The sequence below is a fragment of the Chelon labrosus genome, assembly GCF_963514085.1.
Source record: "Chelon labrosus genome assembly, chromosome: 6".
Lineage (NCBI taxonomy): Eukaryota > Metazoa > Chordata > Actinopteri > Mugiliformes > Mugilidae > Chelon > Chelon labrosus.
The window spans coordinates 8293350-8315349 of record NC_140342.1 but is presented as its reverse complement, the minus strand read 5'-3'; the positions used below and the strand labels follow the sequence as shown (position 1 = coordinate 8315349).

The window sequence follows — 22000 nt, the reverse complement described above, 5'->3', positions numbered from 1 at the left end:
AAAATTAATTTAATCCATTTTGGGATAAGGCTGTGACATAACAATATGTAGAAAATGTGAAGAGCCGTGAATCCCAGTGCACTATGTGGAAAAACACAAGTCTACTCTTAATTAATAACTAGGTTCTGTTTGTGCAGGTGCATATTATGTTCACAACACAAACTGGCAATGAAAAATAAATGAAAAATGCTGAGGGTAATGTTACAACCGGCCTTGGGGAAGTCAGTATGGAGCATAAAGGATGAGGCTCCCAAGAAGAACCAGTATTTCAATGAACTTTCTGTCCAGATGTAATGTTTAAGATAATCCTTTATCTATCCCACAGTGGGGAAATTTGCAGTGTTGCAGCAGCACACAGTGCACACATGAGATTAAAAAACTAAAACCAAATAAATACAAAAAAATAGCAAATTAAACACAACGGTAGTTATACATGTATGTGGTCTACTGGGAGCTGGCTTGGTTGTACAGCCTCAGAGCAGCAGGAACGCTCCTTTACACAGAGCAGGTGAAGCAGTTGGCTGCTGAAGGTGCTGCCCAGTGCTGGTATAGCAACATGGAGGGGGTGGGACTGGTTTTCCATCAGGGATGTCATTCTCTGATCATTCACCACCTGCATAGGCTCAAGAGGGCAGCTCAGAACAGAGCCGGCCTTCTTCACCAGTCTGTCTCTTTTTGTCTTCCGCTGACATGCTGCCACTCCAGCAGACCACTCCACAGTAGATGCTTTGACATGGAAGGTGCTCAGGAGTATTTCCTGCACTCGAGAGGATCTAAGGGCGTATTCACACCAGGAAGGTCCGTTAGTTCACTTGCTTTGGTCCGGACCAATTTTTTTTTTCTTTTTTTTTTTTTAGTGCGGTTCGCTTTCACACTGTGATTAATTGCAACCGGACCAGAATTTATAAACAAAAACACATGTGCTAAGGTCGTTCAGCCATTGGCTGGTAAACGTATAGGCGGGGTAAAGAAGGAAGCCAAATGTCCCACGTAAATAGGCTACAATGGAGACTTTGCGTACTGTAGGTCTACTTGTTATTATGCTAGCAATATGGTTTATAAACTGAGCGCTGGAATCCCCCTCTCTCTCATTTGTTTACTAAAAATCTTATATACTTCTGCATTTTTATGTGTTTTCTCCAGCATTTGAGATATCTGGACATCTGCCCAGATATCTAGGAGGCAGCGTGTCTCCTCAGAGCTCGGTTAAGCCACGGCTCATCTCTACCTAACCTACCTGCGTTTGTTTGCTTCACGTGTCTCTCTCTGTTGTGTGTGTCACTGGGCTATCCTACATTTCCCATAACTAGTGCAGTGCCCGTCGGAAGTATGTATTCCTATAGTGGGAGCTGAAGAAGATTTTTCAGTTGTGACCATTGTCGTGACCCATGTCTCCTCCCCACAAAGACACCTGCCCAGTTTCAAATCAGCGTGCCACAGACAGACAGACACCTCCTCAGCTGGGTCTCGGTCCGCTTGTTTGGTCCGCACCAGAGTTCGAGTGATTGTATTCACACCAGTCAAAAAGGTCCGAACCAAGCAAGGAAACGAACTTGAGTTCGTTTTAATCGAACTAAACAAGGCAGGTGTGAATACACCCTAAGTGTCCTTAGATGAAGCATCAGAGTGAGCTTGAACAAAACAACATACACTTGTTAACATATGTCTCCCTGTCCTGGCGCAGCATCCGTTGCACAAGAGATATCCACACCACCATCTTCTGCAGCAGCTCAGAGACTTGAGATTTTTTTTTTTATGTGCGAACACAAAAACATGGTACTTCATACTCACGTGTACAGTTTCAGTTCAAGTCACGTATGCTATTCTAGTTTTCTCAGTATCACCATTAGATTGCATTTTGTCTGATGTGATTTTTTTTTTGTTATTAAACTTTTTATTGAAGAGCTCATACAAGTACACCTCCACAAGTCTTTTGCTTGAAACATGTATAGAGAGCAAGTAGATTACAAATATATTCAGAATTCAAAAATCATTACAGAAATACCTCTGTTCTTTATACACAACACCCCTCAAAATGTCTAAATATCCTGAGTATCCAAAGAAAAGTGAAAAAAAAAATAATGTTACAAAGTAAAACTAATAACCAAGTTGTATGGGGGTTAATCTGGACAGTACTGTGGGGTGATAATTACAGCCATAACAAAAGTTTCACTAACTCAAATATCAGTCCTTGTAATAGTCTTTAAAATAAAACAAAGATAGCTTGCTGCATACATGTATAGCACTTATAATAAATATGTGATAACTACATCAAAAACTAAAACCAGAAACAGATGAGTGGAGTCAAGAACTAAGAACTAAGAGGTGGGGGGGGGGGGGGGGGGGGGTGGAGATGTCACTTTAAACTTCCTGCCTATCATTTGTTAGATAGTTGATCCAAACTTTCCAGTAACTTTCAAACTTTTCTTGTTCCAGCCTCAGAATGAATGTTAGCTTCTCCATTGTGAAAATATCCTTAACCACTCTGATCCAATCTTCAATTGTCGGGGAATCTTTTACCAACCATTTCCTTGTGATTGCTTTTGTACTTGCTAATAGTAAAATATTATACATATATCTATTGTCAGGTCCCTTCACAGTGTCCGGTCTTAGCCCCAGGTATAATGTCTCAAACCCTGATGGGATCACTATTTTCATGATTTTCTCAATGTTCAATTTAATTTCCTCCCAATATTTTGTAATGACTGGACATTCCCAAAACATGTGATAATGTGTTGCCTTGCCCTCACCACATGCTCTCCAGCAGGTTGTATTTCTTCCCAGAGAAGTCCTTTGTGCTGGAACTTTAAAAAACCTGACAACATTTTTCCACCCAAATTCTCTCCAAGACAGTGAGAATGTACTCTTCCACTTTTGTAATATAATTTTTTCCCATATTTCCATCTGTATCGTAATGTTGCTCTCCTTCTCCCATTTCTCCTTTATATATACAGTGTCTCCTCCTTCTAGTTGTCGTAACACCTTGTATATCTTTGATATGTTTCCGCGACCAGGGTCCGATCTGTAGCTGAGTAGAAATATCTTCAGTAATCCCAAGTTAGTTTGTTGCCCTTCTTCCTTTTTCATTATATTATCTAGATAATGTCTAACTTGCAAAAATCTATAAAAATCTTGATTTGTTAAACTAAATCGATTTTTAAGATCCTGGAATTGTTGCAGTGTGCCCCCCTCAAAGAGGTCGCTGTATTTTGTTAGCCCTTTGTCAGCCCACTGTTTAAATCTTGCATCCATCCTGTTTGGTAAGAAATCTATGTCATATCCTATCCATTTAATGATCCAATAAGGTTCTTTTGCCTTGTTTTCCTTGATTACTCTGTGCCAGGTCCTCATTGACATTTTAATCCATGGATTTACATCTTTTAGACAATTAACCAGTCCACTGTCCCCTATAATTGCTTGTATTGGGATATCACTAGATATCTGACATTCTATGTCTTTCCACTTTGCTTTATAGGAAGGGTTGCAAATGTCAACCAAAATTTTTATCTGGACCGCTTGGTGATAATTTTTAATATTCGGGAGAGCAAGGCCACCTTTGTCCTTTGCTAGTTGGAGAGTTTTATAGCGAATTCTTGGCTTCTTCCCCTGCCAAATGAATCGTGATATTAATTTATCTAATTCTTGAAATTTCCCATTTGGAAGCTCGACTGGTATGTTTTGGAACAGATATAATAATCTAGGTAACAGGTTCATTTTTATCACTTCCACTCTTTGTCCTAATCCTAAGAAGGGGATTAGATTCCACCTGGACAGGTCAGATTTAATTTTGGAAAACAATATGTCATAGTTCTCTGCTATGATCATGTTCAGGTGTTTTGGGATATTCACACCTAGATATTTAATTGATTTGGAGTCCCAATTGACTTTAAATTCCTCTCTCATGGGATGGCTAGGTGAATACCTGAATGTCAAGATTTGTGATTTGTGAATATTGAGTTTATAGCCTGATAGTAGGCCATATTCCTTCAGAGTTGTGAGTAATTCTGGGAAAGAGGCGGACGGATGCCCCAAATATATCAAAATATCGTCAGCGAATAGGGCAATTTTGTGTTCTTCTTGCGACACCATGATCCCCTTTATCTTCTCATTCTGCCTTATCCATTGACTCAAGGGCTCTATAAAGATGACAAATAAGAGCGGCGATATAGGGCAACCCTGCCGACATCCCCTTTCAAGTTCAAAATTATTTGATAATGCTCCATTAATCCGAATTTTAGCTGTTGGTTTATAGTATAAAGCTTGTATTACTTTAACAAAATCATTGTGAAATTGGAACCTCTCTAATGTCTTATATAAGAATGACCAGTCGACAGAGTCAAAAGCCTTCTCTGCGTCTAGCCCCAGCAGAACAGCCTCTAATTTATCTTGATCTATATGGTTAATAACATGTAATGTCCTCCTAACATTGTCCTGTGTTTGCCTCTGCTTGATGAACCCCGTTTGATCTAAATGAATAATATCTGGAAGTATTATTTCTAAGCGTTTTGCTAGAATTGATGTGAATAGTTTATAATCCTGGTTTAGCAAGCTAATTGGTCGGTAACTAGAACAATCTGTCTTATCTTTACCATCTTTTGGTATTACAGTAATGATCGCCTCCCTCCAAGATGGAGGGATCTCTCCATTTTTAATGACCCAATTGAATGTTCTCAGTAATAGAGGTGATAATAAGTCACTAAAAGTATTGTACCACTCTGCTGTAAACCCATCAGAGCCTGGGGATTTGTTAGGTTTTAGTCTAGAGATTGCCTTTTGGAGTTCTTCGATAGTCACATTGGCCAGTAAGACTTTGTTCTGGTCTTCTGTAATTGTGGGGAGATTGAGTGACGCAAGCAGAGATTCAGGAGTCCTAATCCCCTTACTGACCATCCGGGTATATAAATTTTTATAATATTTTTCAAAGCAACTATGAATGTCCTGGAAGTCAAGTTTTATTTGTTTGGTGATTTGGTCTTTGATTTTATACACTACCCTCTCTGCTTGTTGTTTTTTTAATTTATAGGCCAGAATTTTGGCTGATTTATTACCTACTTCATAGTAATTCTGTTTCAGAAAGGTTAGTTTCTTCTGAATTTCTACCTCGTAAATTTCTTTAATTTGATTTTTAATTTCCTTAATTTTCTTCATAATATCCATTTGGACATCTTTTTTATGTTTTTTCTCCAAATTTTCCAACTCTTTTTCTAGTTTATTCAGTTTCTCCTGTCTAAGCCTCTTTTGTAGGGCCAGTTTCGCAATGATTTTCCCTCTCAAGACGGCTTTACCTGCATCCCATACCATAATTGGGGATACTTCCCCATTATCATTTTCTGACAGGTACAACCGAATTTCCTCCTGAAGTTCATCCTTCATTTTACCTTTAAGTGCATTTAAATTAAGTCTCCAGGAAAAACTGTTTTTGTTATTTTTAAAATTTAAATCCAGATAAACCGGGCTGTGGTCCGAGAGGTCCATTATTCCAATTTTACAAGACCAATATCTTTACTGTACATGAAAAAATAATCAATCCTTGAGTACGTTTTATGTGGTGAGGAGTAAAAAGTGAAATCTCTAGTTGTAGGATTCAACTCCCTCCATACGTCACAAATGCCCATTTCACTCATCATCTTTCTCACCTTTTTGCTTATTGTGTTAGTCTGAGTGGGTCTTGACACATCCCAGTTTGGATTCAGTCTCAAATTAAAGTCACCACCACAAATCACCATTCCCTGGGCTTTTGTAATCATTAGATCAAGTACTTGTTTATAGAATTCCCATGTTGCACCTGGGGGTACATAAACATTTAAGAGAGTGACTTCTGACCCTTCTAATTTTCCTACAAGCATGTTATACCTTCCCTCTTTGTCCGAAGTTTCTGATATCTTTTCAAAAATTAATCTTTTCGCTATCAGTGTAGCCACTCCCCTTCTATGTCCTGTTTTATAGGACGACGAATAAACTTGATTAAAGCCCTGCCTCTTAAGTTTAGCATGCTCGGATTCGGTTAGATGCGTCTCTTGCAAGAATATTATATCTACTTTGTCTTTTTTCATTTTGCCCAGAATTTTACTTCTTTTAACTGGATTAAGTACACCCTTCACATTGTAAGAGGCAAATCTAAGTGGAACTTTTGGACTTTCCATTATAAATTATATGTCTCTTTTAATCTTACTACCCCCCTCCACTCAAACACTATAAGAACACGAACAAAAACACAAAAAAGAACGTGACTTGAACAGTCCCAAAAGAACATAAACTTGAGACATTTTACCAGTGACTCAAGTTGAACTTCCTGATTTGAGGTCTCGTTTGAGACCCTGAAGGAGCCGGGATGTTTTGCCGGCTCGGAGGGAAAGTCTCCAATCATCTCCAGTTGTGGAGGGCCCTCCCTTAAGTTTTCAAAATGTTCCATGTTTTAGCTTAGTCGGATTTCCCCGGTCACACATATTATATTATTAATGTCATTAAACTGACCCAAACACGTCTCAAAGTAGTGGTTTATTAATTGTTCGCTTCACTGCCACTACTACTATGTATCCTTACCGTGGAGAAACCGCGCCGAGGCGCAACAAGATCAGCGGTCAGACCGTCTGAAAACGTCCAGTCTCTTTTTAAAACCGTCCCGCGGCGTCTGAGGGTGCTGATCCGTTCTCCCCGGGGACCGGACCTTGCGCCACATCAGGTTTTTCACTCTATCAGCCCAGCTCGCCGGTGGTTTGAATATCGTCACAGGCAAACCTCTCTTCACCATGTCCGTCGTAGCTTCCTCGGCCGAGTTGTATAGGCACGTCTCTCCCTCGTAGAACACCCTTAATCTGGCTGGGAAAGGTGTCTGGAACCGTGTGTTGTTTTCCCGCAGCACCTTCTTCGCTTCTGCGTATTCCCGGCGTTTCTTGAGGGTCTCCGGTGCGTAGTCGTGGTCCACAAAAACTCTTCTTTCCTTGTACAGAAAACCTTTTTTCTGCCATACCAACTTCAGAACTTCTTCTTTAGTTTTGCTGCTGGAGAACTTAGCGACTATAGATCTCGGGGGAGACCCAGCCGGGGGCTTCGGTCCCAGTGCGCGATTCAATCTTCAGGTCATGGGTGGGGGGCAGCTCCAGTTTCTCCCTCAGCAGATTTTCCACGAATGTTATCATCGATGTGGAGTTGCTCTCGGACCCCTCCTCTATGCCGTGGATTCTTATATTCTCCCGCCTTGCTCTCCCCTCCTGGTCCGTTAGCCTGTCCTCCAGCTTAGCCTGTAGCTTTAGCAGCTCCGCCGTAGCTTCTTCCAGCCCCTGCACTCTTTCCTCTGTCTCTGAAATTCGCATTTCGGCTTCCTCGACTCTGTTGTTAGTTGCCTTAATGTCTTCTCGTATCTCTCGGAGAGTATCTACATTTTCGCGCCGAAACTCTCTCAGCTCTTGCAATATCGTCTGCAGGCTAACCGTCTCCGCATCCACTTGCTGCTCCGCCATGTCGGGAAGGCCAGGTGTATCATCCTCGACCGACCCCTCCCCAGCTATTTGAGCTCTTTCCCTCGTCTGTGGCACGCTTTTCTGTTTTGGTTTGGGCATATTATAAACGCCTTTTCAACCTTTCCTATTAACAAGAAACAATCTCTCAAAAAAATAACGGCGTTTCCTTGATGATCGGGGAGCTCCGATAGCGTGCTGTCTACCTCATGGCTGCCAGACCGGAAGTCCGTCTGATGTGATTTTTATTTAACATGGAACTACACAACCTTGATTCAAACTATTTATTTTAGGTTCACATGCCAGTTGATTGTGTTAGAAGTCAGTTAGCACTGTAGGCATAATAAGTACTGATTTATTTCTTGGAACTCAAAACCTTTACGTCTCCTTGCAGGAAGGAGAGCACCTCGTTAAGGAAGTTGATGGAGTGCTTGCTTTTAAAGTGAAGGGCGGTCCAGCTGGGGAAGAGGTGACCTGGGTTTTGGACTTGAAAAATGGCAAAGGGTCTGTCAGCAATGACACAGGTATGTATCTTTATGGAGGTATTTAACCAACCCGTTGAACGGGATTCACAGGAATGCTGCTTTTAATACACACTGAGAAATCTTTGCCACACTGTTGTCACACAATAAGACACCACTCTCAGACCATCTCCACAGCTCTCAGCAATATGGCCCTTTTGCCTGCTTGGCATTCATTATGAAAGTATTTAAAATTGGCTTTTTTTTCCTGCACATATATCGCATTCCTTACTTATCTCACAATGTGCAAACAGACTTTAGAAACTCTAACTTAACAGAGTTCTCTCTTTCTCTTTTTCTTAAAAGGAGAAAGGAAATATGTTCAGTATGTTCAGATAATTCCAAGACCTTCATTGTTTGTCGGCTTCTTCTATTATTCTATTCTTCATATAGTGTCTTCATTTCAGCAAGGCTAGAAGTGAAGAGGGGTTTTCTCAATGCAATTAAAGGGAGATTTATTCAGTTGTCACAGGCTGCTTCTCATGAACAACAGTCAAACCCTGCAATGAAGAAATACATTCCTCAGCTCAGTGGCGTTTAACCCTTTATGGGGAGAGGGACCATATTTGGTAACTTCCACACACATTTTAAATTGCATCCCGGTGCCTCTCAGTTCACAGTTTCACCCAGCCAATCAGAGAAGATCAGTGCAACATGGGGACTGCAAGACCCAGCACTGCATGAACTCTGAACTTAACAGCTTTATTAGGTACCACAAAGAAGTGACCTAACGTTGTCTAGTGTGATAATGTGTATGTTGACAAGTGTCTTAGTCAGCACTAATGTTCTAATAGTCTAAATACATGTTTATATTTGTTTACCACTTAAGGACAAGGAATAATATAGGGTCATTTCTTTGATCTTGATTTTCTACACGACAATTAAAAATTTGGAAAAATTTCACAAAGTAAAAAACTCATCTTATAGCCGTACAATAACACTAGGGTTGAAATTTTCTTCTTGATAGATTTAAAGGATGGAGTTCGGTGACATGCTTGTCCATAGTCTGTGATAAACTGCTGTGGATGGGCTCAAAACCTATTGTAGCTACTTTGAACAAGAACGCTTAAAAACGACATCCTCTTCTGTCAGGGAAGTGAAGCTGTTATATCACTCTCTTCAAAACCACTGGACTTCACTGACAAAAACTGTCATTTTACCTCAGATCACAGGGGTTGCTGGTTTACCGCTGTGTGGCTTTGGTATTGATACACATTCATTTTGATCCAAACTATCAACTTGAGTCACAAAACAGATTAACCATTGAAGGCAGCAGTAGACTAACACCTCTTGTTTTCTATGAGGTGCTGTTTCTGTGAATGAAGTCTGCTGGCTTTAAAGAAAGAATGGATTAATTAACAGCTTCAGTTCCTGTGAAAACGGGCTGTCTGACATCAAGGTGAGGCTGCGACAACATTCTAAATATAGCTTACACTTAAACTGATATTTCTTTAGGTGGCTAAAATATGTTTTCATTCATTGCTTGGCTTCCATGCCAGTGCTCCTGGGAGCGTGCTGACCACCATCCTCTGTATGTTATTAAATGATGGATAAGTAGTACCTCACACAACCTGCCTAGACTAACTAACGATGCTACTGGGCTGGACATCAAGACATAAAACTAATGGAAAAACTCAGCCCCATGTCTCGAAAAATGCTCGCACCGTCTCTTTGATCAAATGATGCTCTACTACAGGTGGAAGATGCTAGAAGATTTTTATTCTGCCTGTACACACACACATTCTGCATTATATGTGCACACAAGCATACACGCAACCTCTTAATTACACCCTTGTGCGTAGTGTCCGGTCCCCTGTGATGTTTGATGCATTTAGGCCATTATTTCTGAGTCACTACAGCCTCCCCATCTTAGTGAATGTTCCTGAAATACAAATACATATGTCAGGGAAATCTAAATATGTGAAAGGTTTTCTGAATGTACTTTCTGTCTTAATGGTCCATCGTTTGAGAACAACAGTTCTCAAACAATGAATCACTCAAGTTGTTGAGCTCATGGTAGCTCATGTTAAGTGCCTTGCTGTGTATTGCTGTGAGTCAGTTTGATGAATCTTTCTCCCTTTCTGCTAATGTTCCCATTTACTTTTGCGTGCCAGAAATAAACCAGTTAGGGTTTTTTTTTGCAAATGTAGAATGAACCTCTAAACTCTCAGTCAGCTCTGATGATGATGTCTTTAAAGCAGCTGACTCGGGAGAAACATGAGAATGGGTGAGTCCTTTGTCTCACTTTAAAGAAACAGTGAGACAGTAGGGGTTGAACCGACTAGTTGACTTCACTGTTGTGCCATGACGCTTTAAGCAGGAAGTCGACTAGTCGCCGATCACGACAATCACGCCGATGTCAATAACAACACGGAGGCCTCTTACAAGACAGGTGAGGAGCCCATTTGGTCATTGCAGCAAACCAGCAGTGGTTAATCAAGAGTGTGGAAATACTTCACTAAAGATGAAGCCCGTTCTACCGTGACATGCAGAATATGTAAGTTAGTCGTGAAATATAACAAATGTACTACCGCAATGCACACTCATCTGAAAAGGCATCCGCTAACAGTCCGCAGAGGAACGGTCCAAATCCTCTCAGCGTCAGTCAATTAACAACTTCACCTGCTGTAACAGAGAGAAGGAGGCTGCACATCAACAATTTGTTGGTGAATTTCATTGTCCGAAGTTATTAGACTTTTAGCTGTTGTACACGCAAAAGGATTCGGTGATATAATATATATATATATATATATATATCCCGCTGTGAAGTACTAATAAATGCTATTGATGGTACCCTGTGTTCAAGCTTCAATTACCACGCAGGAAAAAAAGGTGTTTTTGTGTGTGACGTCATCAACTAATTGACGTCGACTCGACTTTCACCACATAATAGTCGACTTTAAAAAATCCGAAGTCAAGACAGTTGCTTTGGGTTTATTCGCATTAGGGGAACTAAGGTAAATTATATTTGTACTGTATTTCATTACTTTTCAATCTTCATCTGTACTTGCAGTGGAGAAAATAAGTATTTGATATAGCGCCGATTTCAGAATCTAAAATCTAGAGACAGATTCTAAAACAAAAATCCAGAAAATCAGTGTATGATTTTTAAATAATTAATTTGCATTATATTGCATGAAATAAGTATTTGATACAATAGAAAAACAGAACTTAATATTTAGTACAGAAACCAATTACAGAGATCAAACGTTTCCTATTGTTCTTGACCAGGTTTGCACACACTGCAGCAGGGATTTTGGCCCACTCCTCCTTACAGATCTCCTCCAGATCTTTCAGGTTTCGAGGCTGTAGCTGGGAACGGGAAGGAGGTTGTCACCCAAAATCCCGCAATACATGGCCCCATCCATCCTCTCCTCAATATGGTGCAGTCGTCCTGTCCCCTTTGCAGAAAAAGTACCCCCAAAGCATTATGTTTCTACCCCCATGCTTCACAGTTGGGATGGTGTTCATGGGATTGTACTCATCCTTCTTCTTCCTCCAAACACAGCAAGTGGAGTTTGTACCAAAAAGTTCACTTTTGGTCTCATCTGACCACATGACCTTCTCCCATGCCTCCTCTGGATCATCCAGATGGTCACTGGCAAACTTCAGACGGGCCTGGACATGTGCTGGCTTGAGCAGGGGGACCTTGCCTGTGCTGCAGGATTTTAATCCATGCCGGCGTAGTGTGTTACTAATGGTATCCTTTGAGACTGTGGTCCCAGCTCTCTTCAGGTCATTGACCAGGTCCTCCCGTGTAGTTCTGGGCTGATCCCTCACCTTTCTCGTGATCACTGACACTCCACAAGGCGAGATCTTGCATGGAGCCCCAGTCCGAGGGAGATTGACAGTCTTGAGTCTCTTCCATTTACTAATAATTGCGCCAACAGTTGTTGCCTTCTCACCAAGCTGCTTGCCTATTGTCCTGTAGCCTATCCCAGCCTTGTGCAGCTCTACAATTTTGTCTCTGGTGTCCTTAGACAGCTCTTTGGTCTTGTCCATGGTGGAAAGGTTAGAGTCTGATTGATGGTGTGTGTGGACAGGTGTCTTTTATACAGGTAATGAGTTCAAACTGGTGCAGTTAATACAGGTAACGAGTGGAGGATAGGACGGCTTCTTAAAAACAAAACAAACAGGTCTGTGAGAGCCAGAATCCTTGCTGGTTGGTAGGTGATCAAATACTTATTTCATGCAATAAAATTAATTATTTAAAAGTCATACAATGTGATTTTCTGGATTTTTATTTTAGATTCTGTCTCTCACATTTGAAGTGTACCTATGATGAAAATGACAGACCTCTCCATTCTTTGTAAGTGGGGAAACTTACAAAATCGGCAGTGTATCAAATACTTAGCTGCCTGTATGTGCCATTTTCCCGGAGCATGTCTGCTCCAGGAGGATGATGGTGGAGTTGAGACATTTCCTTAAAAAGCCACAAAATGTAGGGGGAACAATTTCCAATTAAAAACTAAAAGAGTCATAGGGTTTTCTGAATTGAGGCTTTAGTGAAAGAAAAAGCACTGAACGTGTATGCTGCGCCTTTGGAAGGGCTCATGGAAATACCAAGAGGATTCTGGAGAGTTTTATTTTTCCAGCACTCTAGTAATTGACCTTTTGTGGGTAATTGTCTCTGATAATGTAGAGTTGTATATCAGTTGTTTTTCTTGTGTTAGCATATCTCAGTTGAGTACAATTTTCAGTGTGGATATAGGATGCAGATAGTCTTAATATGTTAATATTTTCTTATAGGTAAAATGGCAGACTGTACCTTTTCCATGAATGACAGTGATCTTCTGGATGTGATTACAGGAAATGGAGACGCAGCAAAGGTGGGTGTAATTTTTAACCATATATATTTCTCTTATTTTTTTTTCTTCATTTTGCAGTTAATTTTAATACCACAAAGAAATATTTAAATTATAAAAATATTTAAATCTCATTTTGTGTCTTTGTTCAGCTGCTTGTATGTGCTATTTTCCTGGAGCATTTCTGCTCCAGAAAATTAAGACCTAGAGTACTTCCTCAGTTGTTGGTGGTTGGGGAGTGGTTCATTAGTACTGATGGCTGACGCCTGGATTCATGTGATTGCTAACCTATATCTGTAGGTGTCTGAGCAGTCCCACTTTATTTTGGTTTGGTTGAGTTGAACTTTGCTGGTTTTGCTGGACTCTGGGTTGTCTTGTGTTCTTCCATTCTTGCATTCACTCACTCAAACACACGCTGCAGACATGACTAAGTTACTAAGTGCATATTTGATTTAAGTCTGGGTTTGTCTGGGATCAAACGGCAGTCTTCAGTGCTTGGGTAGAAGGCAACTGCACTGCTATTTTGCTGTTTGCCTCTTCAAACGTTTGCCAAAAAATGCCCAGTATCCTTCTAATGAAATCTACACAAACATACAAAATCAATACAAACCTTTCAGTAGCGTTCTGTTTCAATCTATGAGAGGTGCTCAGATGGCATTACTGTGTAGGTTGACTTTTTTTTTTTCTCCTCTCACATTAGGCGTTCGCCAAAGGGAAACTGAAGATCAATGGAATCCTAGATGTACCTTTGAGGCTGTTAGGAGCCTGGGGTCTTCAAGTAAAGGCCAAGCTGTGAGACCTTGTTCCAGCATTTTCAGCATAAATCCTCCTGTTAAATGTTTCTAATAAATAACTTCATTGATAATGTGCTTATGGGAGACAGCACGTGAAGTTTTAATTCCAACTGCTTATGTCTGTATTGGTCCGTGTGAAAAACTGGTGATACTGTATGAGGTTTTCATAAACATGTCACTCTTCAACTGATCATGTAGTCAGACTAGTCAAAGTGCCTCTTGTTTTGCTACTAAATTAAACTTGTGCTTAACAAGTTTGATATTAGCTGTAGAATATAACCTGTGAAATACTGATGATCTTTTTCAGATAAAACCTTCACTAATAACTTCTGCCAGTGTACTTTCTGTTTTCATTCTGATGAACCTCTTTTAATCTGAGGCGTGGGTACTTTTTAAAAATAACATTTTGTTCTTTTCAGTAATGAAGATTCAACCCTGCACAAAATAAAGTAAAAGTCTGAAGTTGGGTCCTGGTTTTTGAGTTTTAAAAACACCACCATTAGTTTGCAATAAGGCCATCTTAACTGTGGTTGCATTAAACCCATGCTGTAGTTCTGTGATATCCACACACCTGTGCACTCAAGCCTTTCAGATGCTTAGACGTTAATCAAAAGGATTTCTCCTGTATCTATTTTTATCCTTTTAGCCTTTGTATCCTATTTACCTCTTTCTCAATTTTTTTCCCCCCCTCCATTAGTCCATTTATTTTCAAGAGCCAAACCTCTCCCAGTTGGCCTCCCCACCTCCGCCCATCGCTGTGCGCCTTCTGCCAGATCTAGTCTGCGTTCGTAATTGCTCATATCCGGCCAGCTTACTTTACCCTGCCCCCCCGTCCTGTCCCTCTGCCAAGTGGCCACTTGGCCAAATGGTGATATTCAGCGGCCGCACAAGCTGCGGAGCTGGTGTCACTGACCAGGCTAATGGGTCTTTAGGAGATACAGTGAATGGGGTGGCCTGAGGTAAAGCAGAATGGTGTTAGAATGGTGGATTTTCAGGGTTGGCTTGCCTCAAATCAACTGTGGAAGCTCAGCCTGTGCTTCTAACATGTAACACTTAGTTAAGTTTTCCTAGATATACTGTATTCGAATGAGCGCAGTTGAGCTCTGCTTGGGTCTTTGTTCTGCAGAACAATCCTCGGCATACAGTGAAAAAGTTATCCCCAAAGCTCACCACTTGCTTTTTCCTGTTTCAGACGCAGTAAGTCCTGTTTAAAGCACAATGAACAGACTGGAGACATTAAATATACTGTATATCTGATGGATATATTAATTATACACAACTTACCACACTTTACTTGATCACTGTAAACTGGAGGAAGAGTTTAGAGTACTAAAGACCCTATAATGCAGTGAAGTTGGCAGCTTCTTATTCCCAAAATACAAAACCAGTGTACAGAAGATGTGTATTCTTTAAAAAGGAGACTGTGTGATATATAGTTTTCCTTTGTTCACTCCTGTATCTCGGGAAAAGTAAGTACAGAGCTGTTCCATTAGCTAATGCAGTGTTTTTCAACCACTGTGCCGCGGTACACTAGTGTGCTGTGAGAGATCGTCGGGTGTGCCGTGGGAAATTATCCAATTTCACCTAATTGGTCTAAACAACATTTTTTTGAAAACAAATTAATTATTATCTGCAAATAATATGCCATTGTCAAGTGTCTGTGTATATATATCTGTCTGTGTACATATATGTATAAGACTTTTTTCTTTGTGTTTATTTGATTCCTGTTCAAGACACTTTGACAAGAATGTCAAAGAATTGTTAATATAGGCTACAGAGTTTCATCTTTTTAACATTTTTGGTTGGTGCTGTGCCTTGTGATTTTTTCAGTGAAAAAAATGTACCTTGGCTCAAGAAAGGTTGAAAAACACTGAGCTAATGCAAGCCACCCATCATTCCAGACCAAGTAAGGCTGTTGCCATGAAACCACAGAGTGAGCTGAAAAATAAATAAATAAATAAATAAAATGATGCAGAAATCATATAGGGCAAAAAATACATTAGTCACATGGGTCAGAATTTAAACAGAAAACCATTACATGACGTTTCAGCATTTCATTCAAGTGACCATGCACTGCCAGTTAGGAGATATACACATAATTATTTTGACTTGATATTGATTATTAGATGAAGATATAATGACTGGCAGGTCACGATGTAACATGGGCAAGGTCTGCAGTGCACAAAGTGATGAAGGACGCTGTGGAACAAGATGGTGCCCGTGCTGTCAGCCTTCACTGAGAATTCCATTTACCAATAAAATGAATCCTTTCCTTCCTGAAGTGATCAGACTTGAGAGAAAGACACGATCTATATTCCTTGGACACACTCTCTTATGTACTTCTGGACACCTCTATTAGGCCTCCCTTCTCATCGTTCGGTCAGTGGAATGACAATTGCGCACAGATCCAGTTATTATGTTCTCCAAGGTCACCCAGCCTCGCTCCAAGGTTACTCCTGCTTCTTTGGCTCACAACCTTTACTTTCAACAAATGAAACTGCATTTTATAGCACCACGTCTGTGGGCCTGTAACCCTCAGTGTTATATAACCTCCTGATGTTAATGGGATCTGTGTAGAATCTATACAGCCTCTCCTCTGCAGACTGGCTTCATGATGGTTACATGTTCAGTAAAACATGCTGGCTATTGCATGACAGTATTAATAAAGGTGACATACTTGAACTAATGACACATGAAGTTGAAACTGAAATAAAAATAAGCAGTCGCATGGAGCACCCCTACCTATTGGTGTCTACTTGGATTACACTTCTCACAGTTTTTACGAATGTTGAGCTGCAAGGCACATTTTCAGGTAACCTCTTACAATAAAATGATAAAAACAACCTGTCAGAGCCTTGAAATGATAAATCAGAAATATATATAGCAGCCTTGAACATTTCTTTGAAAACCGTTCAGTTTATTCAGTGGTATGTTGTCTTGTATCCTGCAAGGACATTCAGTACATAATTTCAGTTGGGGAAATTTTCATGAGAAGCAAAATATCATTTGTTAGTATATAAATAAGGAATGAAATAGTGGGACATTAGCTCATATAAAAACCAAATTCTGCCGTCGGAGGTGAGGTTATATTTGAAAATGTTTCTTTTAGCAGCTTGATAAACGGGGGTCAATCTTTTCTCATCTCACGGGCCAGTCTCAATTATTTAACACGTTTGTGCGTGAGAAGTAAACAGCGTCATTTCTTTTTTTGTTCTGTGCTCGTGACGGAGACGACACGGCTATGTACCCACAGTTTTTAGTCCTTAAAATGCCAGCGCAGACGACTCCACAACTCAAATCTCACCAGTCTATTAACAAATAACTAAAAGTAAAGTATTTCTATGTTTTTGATATATTTTTCTTTTCCATTTTACAGATTTACATTTTTATAAATGTTAAGCCTACAGTGAAACGTTTCTTTAAACAAATACAGAATGGCAGCTCTTGAAACATACTGAAATGACAGTAAAATCTACATTATTTTTTTTTAAACTTGAAATACATACATGTACAGCATATATCATATCTACGGACAGAGTTCGGAGTGTGCCCTGTGCTTGTTGACGTGTTGTTATGTCTTGGCGTGCGTCAGTGACACGCAGGTCCTGAGTGCTCCTCCTTTGGTCTTTTAAGGCAAAGAGGGGATACAGTGAGGACATGACTGACAAACACTCGTCTCTGCTTTCATTGTGACCTCCATCATCGTTTTGCCTTGAACGCACAACGCTGCAGTTAGGGCGGAGGACCCTCTTGGGCTCAGGACAACAAGGCAGAGAAGAAAAGCATGAGGAAAATCTGAGGAAATTGTGAAAAAGTGTTTTTCGTACATGCATCCAAATAAAAATTTCCTCTCGCTGCTCAATCATCTTGTTTTGCCCCACTTTGCTTTATTGAGTCACTGGATTCACTGGAAAAATATTCCAAATAGGCAACCATTAGCCTCATGTTCATCTCATAAAGAACAAAATGACAAAAGAAAGAAATACACAAAAATCCCAACAATTATTCTGTTAATAACATACCAGATCATAATGATTATAATGATTTTTTTTCTTTTGTCTGCAGTCCACAAAGGATCAGATGTCTTTAATTATATCTGATATTAGCTATTGTGTTCTCCATTTCTGCTCCTTCCACTCACAGATCCGATATCAATCCTCGCAAAAAGGGGTTGTCACTCAGAGCAGCACACTGCCACTGCTGCTACCAAATTATACAACTCTGTTGAATATGTACACACACAAACATACACAATCAAATGTAGGTCATCCTTTAGGTTATATATAAAAAAAAGTTTTTTTTTCCTCCTCGCACACATCGAGGCCACTCTCCTTCTCGGAGGGAAAAAGCGTGTGAACTCAGTCACTCCTGCTCTTTGTCGTATCTTCCAGTCCCGCTCCATCTGCAGCTGAGGATGTGCTGGCAGCTGTTGGCAGGGCAGCAGCTCTTATACATTAGTCTCCAGCCCGTTCATGTCAATGGAACAATGGTCCTTGTCCCTGTGCTCTCTCTTGTGATGAGAGGAGTGAGCGTGCTTCTTCTTCTCTGATGGTCGAATCCCTTCCTCTAGCTGCATCAGGCGAGCCACGTCCGGGGACAGGTGGTCGTGCTTGCTGCCCGGCGTAGGCGGCTGGTAGCAGCCGTTCTTCTGGTTCTGGTAGGTCATCATCTGCTGGATGCTTATCATGGGTTTAGTCTCGCATATTAGAGGCACCTGATGGATAAAATACAGTCTTAGAATCACTTGTTTAAATAGGCAATGCTCACAAGCAGTTGAAATGGACCTGGATGCAGATTTAAAAGGGCAAATATGGTCATGAATACAAAAATAAAATAAATGCAGTAAGTCTGTTTGAAGGCAGGACATATCCGAGATGAAAGCTGCCTAATAGCCAGAGGAGAAGATTCACACCACTCTTGTGTCTGTGCATCACAGAGTTTTCTTTTGTTAGCATGAAAACTGTAAGGGGGTGGTCACAGCTAGCCCACTTTGTACCTCATTTATTGGACAAGGAGGCCACAGTCACCATAGTTAAGCTGTCATCTCCAGGCTATTGCTCCATCCATGAACGAATCAGTTCATCTCATTTAACACTTGGCACGAAACTGAATCTGGTTTATCTCAAAATGTCAAATCATTCCTTTGAGTCTGCTATATGGGATATCGAGTTGTCCTTTTTAACCCTTTACATGAAAGACTCCAGCACTCTTTCATGTAAAGATAAACATCGCTGTGCTCGCGTCAAGACATCAGTGAATGGAGGGTTTGCAGCACTGAGGGTAATTGGTTCTCACCTGCTCTCCCTCTTTGACAAAATCTTTTCTGCAGATGTGAGCCATGATGCCTGTGGCCAGTGCGTCACCCATCACGTTGACCATGGTCCGGAATCGATCCCTGGATGATAAAGTCAAAAGTCATTCACGCTGTTGATGAATCATTGGGGAAAAGGCCATGACTTATTCACTTCATATTATCAAAACCTTCTCAGAGCCGGGGTCTAGCCGAGTCACTGAGATTTATGCAGTGTGCATCAACAGTACATCGAATTAGTATGTACCTTATATACTGTATTTGTCCCTCTTATAAGGAGCTGTAAATGGCACACTGCAAATTAATCAAGTGTCATAATGAATTCCTGAAATGGTATCTTCGAGTGCAGCATTTCACAAGGGAAAAATGAACCTTTACTTACAAAGCCCAATCAACGGCAATGATGAGAGTGATGTCATCTGTGGGCAGACCGACCGAGGTCAGCACAATCACCATGGTAACAAGTCCAGCTTGTGGAATTCCAGCTGCACCGATGCTGGCGGCTGTGGCGGTGATGCTGAGAGATCGGACAGAGGAGCAGCAGAGTACAATTAATATGCTTTTTTGCACTGCCTTTTTGCACGAACCACTACCTCACCAACTCATAGTTTTTGTTTTGTCTTTCAAAGTTTAAGCAACTATTTATTTGTAAAGTTTATTCCACCACCACACTGTATATACAGAGTGTCTTTATATTTCTAGTTTTTCTCTATATATTTTTTCAGAGTATTGTTATTTTTTGTATATTTTTTGTATATATTTTTACAAAATTTTGTATTGTAAATTCATATTTCACATACAAAGTCATGACAAGGACTTCAAGCGAAAATAAAAATGGCCTTGCCACCTGTTTTCCAGCCTATGTATTCTAGCATGCCTCATTTACAGTGCACACAGAGGACTGTGACAGATTTATCTGGAAACTGTAATTTTTGAATCAGTTGGTTCTGGATTTAACACAGAAGTAGATAGATTTATTTTGCTGCTTGAAATAAAAACTAAGAAATGGTCAGCTGTGACTGGCACACATCTGAGGGTTGTTATATATATATATATATATATAACCTCATAAAAATTGTCTCCACTACACTGGAAACTAATAATCTAAAAGGAGCCATCTAGCAGTACATTTGAACTGATGTGTAACTTGTATAAAGTACTGTGGATTTACAACTTTTGATTGAGAACGAGAATGGAGAAGGACTGAGCCAATATGGCCGAGATGAGAATTTGCACACAAACTGACGTCGCCGGGGTGGGGAGGGTGAGGTTGAGGTTGGGTTAGCATGCAGATGGAGCAGCTTCATGGTCAGCAGCCAAACGGCACGGGAACAGGGTGCAGAGAGGGAAAATTATTATAATTCTGGCGTGACTAGGGAGACGAGTAATACAGGTCATATGGGTTTTACTGCCAAGGGATTATGAGGGAATGTGCACAGACTGCAGCCAGGAGGAGAGGTCTGCTCTTAATGTTATTACAGTGTGGCGGTCATCGAGTCAGAGGAGGGACGGGTCTTTTTCCTCGACCTCTGGGGGGCTTGTTTACCTATGGTTGAAAATCACAGGGTGGGATGGGGGCATTTAATGTTTCTGCCTGTCTGTCTTTCCCAAGAGCTTCCAGACTGATTTAGCAGGAATCAGATCAGACTAAGAAGCTCAAGTGACACGTAATCTGTGTGACATTTACATATATGTGAATCTAGTAAATCCCATAATATTTTTTATTAATTCAGAATTAAACTAAATGTGTGAGGCTGGATTAATTCACATGTTGCACTCAAAACACCACAGGCTGTGCCACCTTTTGATCCATTGCTGAGATAAATATCTAGCAGTTGTTGAAGTTAATACTTTTGGAAAATACTATATGCTCATCCGATATCTTGCTGGGAGAGATGAGATTCGTATAAAGAATTAGAAGCAAGAAGAATTGATCTGAAATATCTCAATCACAGACTATTAAGCTTTAGGTTGGTAGGTTTATTATAATTAAAATACACATCATCCATTGTGACATATGACGTTTGACGTAAATTGAAAAGCAAGGGGATGGGGCTGCAGGAAGTAGCAAGATCGACTGAGACCTCAGACTCACTGTTGCCAGACCTAACAGCACCCTAACTTTGTTCCAGACGTTTTATCTGACAGACACCATCTATTAAAAGCTGCCAGATTTTGCAAAATTTCTCCTCTTGTCTTTTCAGGCAGCATTGAATCCTATCTATCTATTCAAGGTGTTTCATTACCCCATTGATTAGATTTGAGTGTGTTGGTGCAGTTTTGGGTTTCCAGTGAAGTAAGATCCATCTTCGTTCCAGCAGGCTGACACTAATATAATACTGTTTTGAATGATATTAGAGTCATTGGCCCCTAGAATTGCAGTAAAGGATCCAAATCAATGGGTCTAGGCAATAAGAATGAAAAATATATATCCAATATTCTGATATCTGATATCTGACAACTCCAGAACATGTGACCTAATGATGCTGGCGCAAGCCCACATCTGGAAATGTTTTGACCAGTGCAGAAGCTGCAATACAGACTGTGTGTTTTTTAACTGCAGACAGGATTACCTCTAGTCCTTATGCTAAGATTATCAAAGCAGTGCCACACTCTCTGCTCCAGAGTTAATTAACAGATATGAGAATGGTACTGAGGCTCTCAGCTCTCAACAAGAAAGTACATCATGATATATTTTCTCATTTTATATGCATTTAATAAAATCTTCATTAAAAAACAAATGTTTGATGAAAACTACCCCTATAGCTGGGAATTTTAACATGTACAGATTTTAAAAGCAAAATGCTTCAATCAACGAGCTTTGTGGAGGTGGTAGATTTATTTACTTACCTTCGGACTGATCTGTATAAACAAATCCGCACATATATACGCATAAATAAGTTGTCAGTCACTTGCCAGGGTAACTGGCAAGTGACTGACAACTTTTGAGTGTGGTGGTTTTAAACTGTTCAGGTTGTTAGTTGGACTAAAACTGCGGACATATGGAAGAGAGATATCCCTTATCTGTTATCCGCTGGCTATACTGAAAGCCCCAATAACACTGGCCGTTTCCACCAGAAGCAAAGTCATCAGACACTAGCTGGTGGGTTAC

At 40.4% G+C, this 22000-nt stretch overlaps 2 protein-coding genes across 2 annotated transcripts in view; one reads left to right on the top strand and one right to left on the bottom strand.

Moving 5' to 3' along the window:
• scp2a (sterol carrier protein 2a) overlaps positions 1 to 14039 on the top strand; it is a 28469-nt gene extending 14430 nt beyond the window's left edge. Inside the window, exons 14-17 of the mRNA XM_084546237.1 lie at positions 7852 to 7981; positions 12728 to 12807; positions 13484 to 13575; positions 13997 to 14039. Coding sequence (XP_084402363.1) covers positions 7852 to 7981; positions 12728 to 12807; positions 13484 to 13575; positions 13997 to 14030 — 336 coding nt within the window. The 3' untranslated portion in view covers positions 14031 to 14039. The remainder of the gene's footprint in view (positions 1 to 7851; positions 7982 to 12727; positions 12808 to 13483; positions 13576 to 13996) is intronic.
• A 3909-nt stretch (positions 14040 to 17948) lies between these two features.
• slc1a7a (solute carrier family 1 member 7a) overlaps positions 17949 to 22000 on the bottom strand; it is a gene marked incomplete at its 5' end in the record, with an annotated part of 28883 nt that continues 24831 nt past the window's right edge. Inside the window, 3 exons of the mRNA XM_084546576.1 lie at positions 17949 to 18291; positions 18873 to 18972; positions 19271 to 19405. Of these exons, the coding sequence (XP_084402702.1) occupies positions 18025 to 18291; positions 18873 to 18972; positions 19271 to 19405 (502 nt within the window). The 3' untranslated portion in view covers positions 17949 to 18024. The remainder of the gene's footprint in view (positions 18292 to 18872; positions 18973 to 19270; positions 19406 to 22000) is intronic.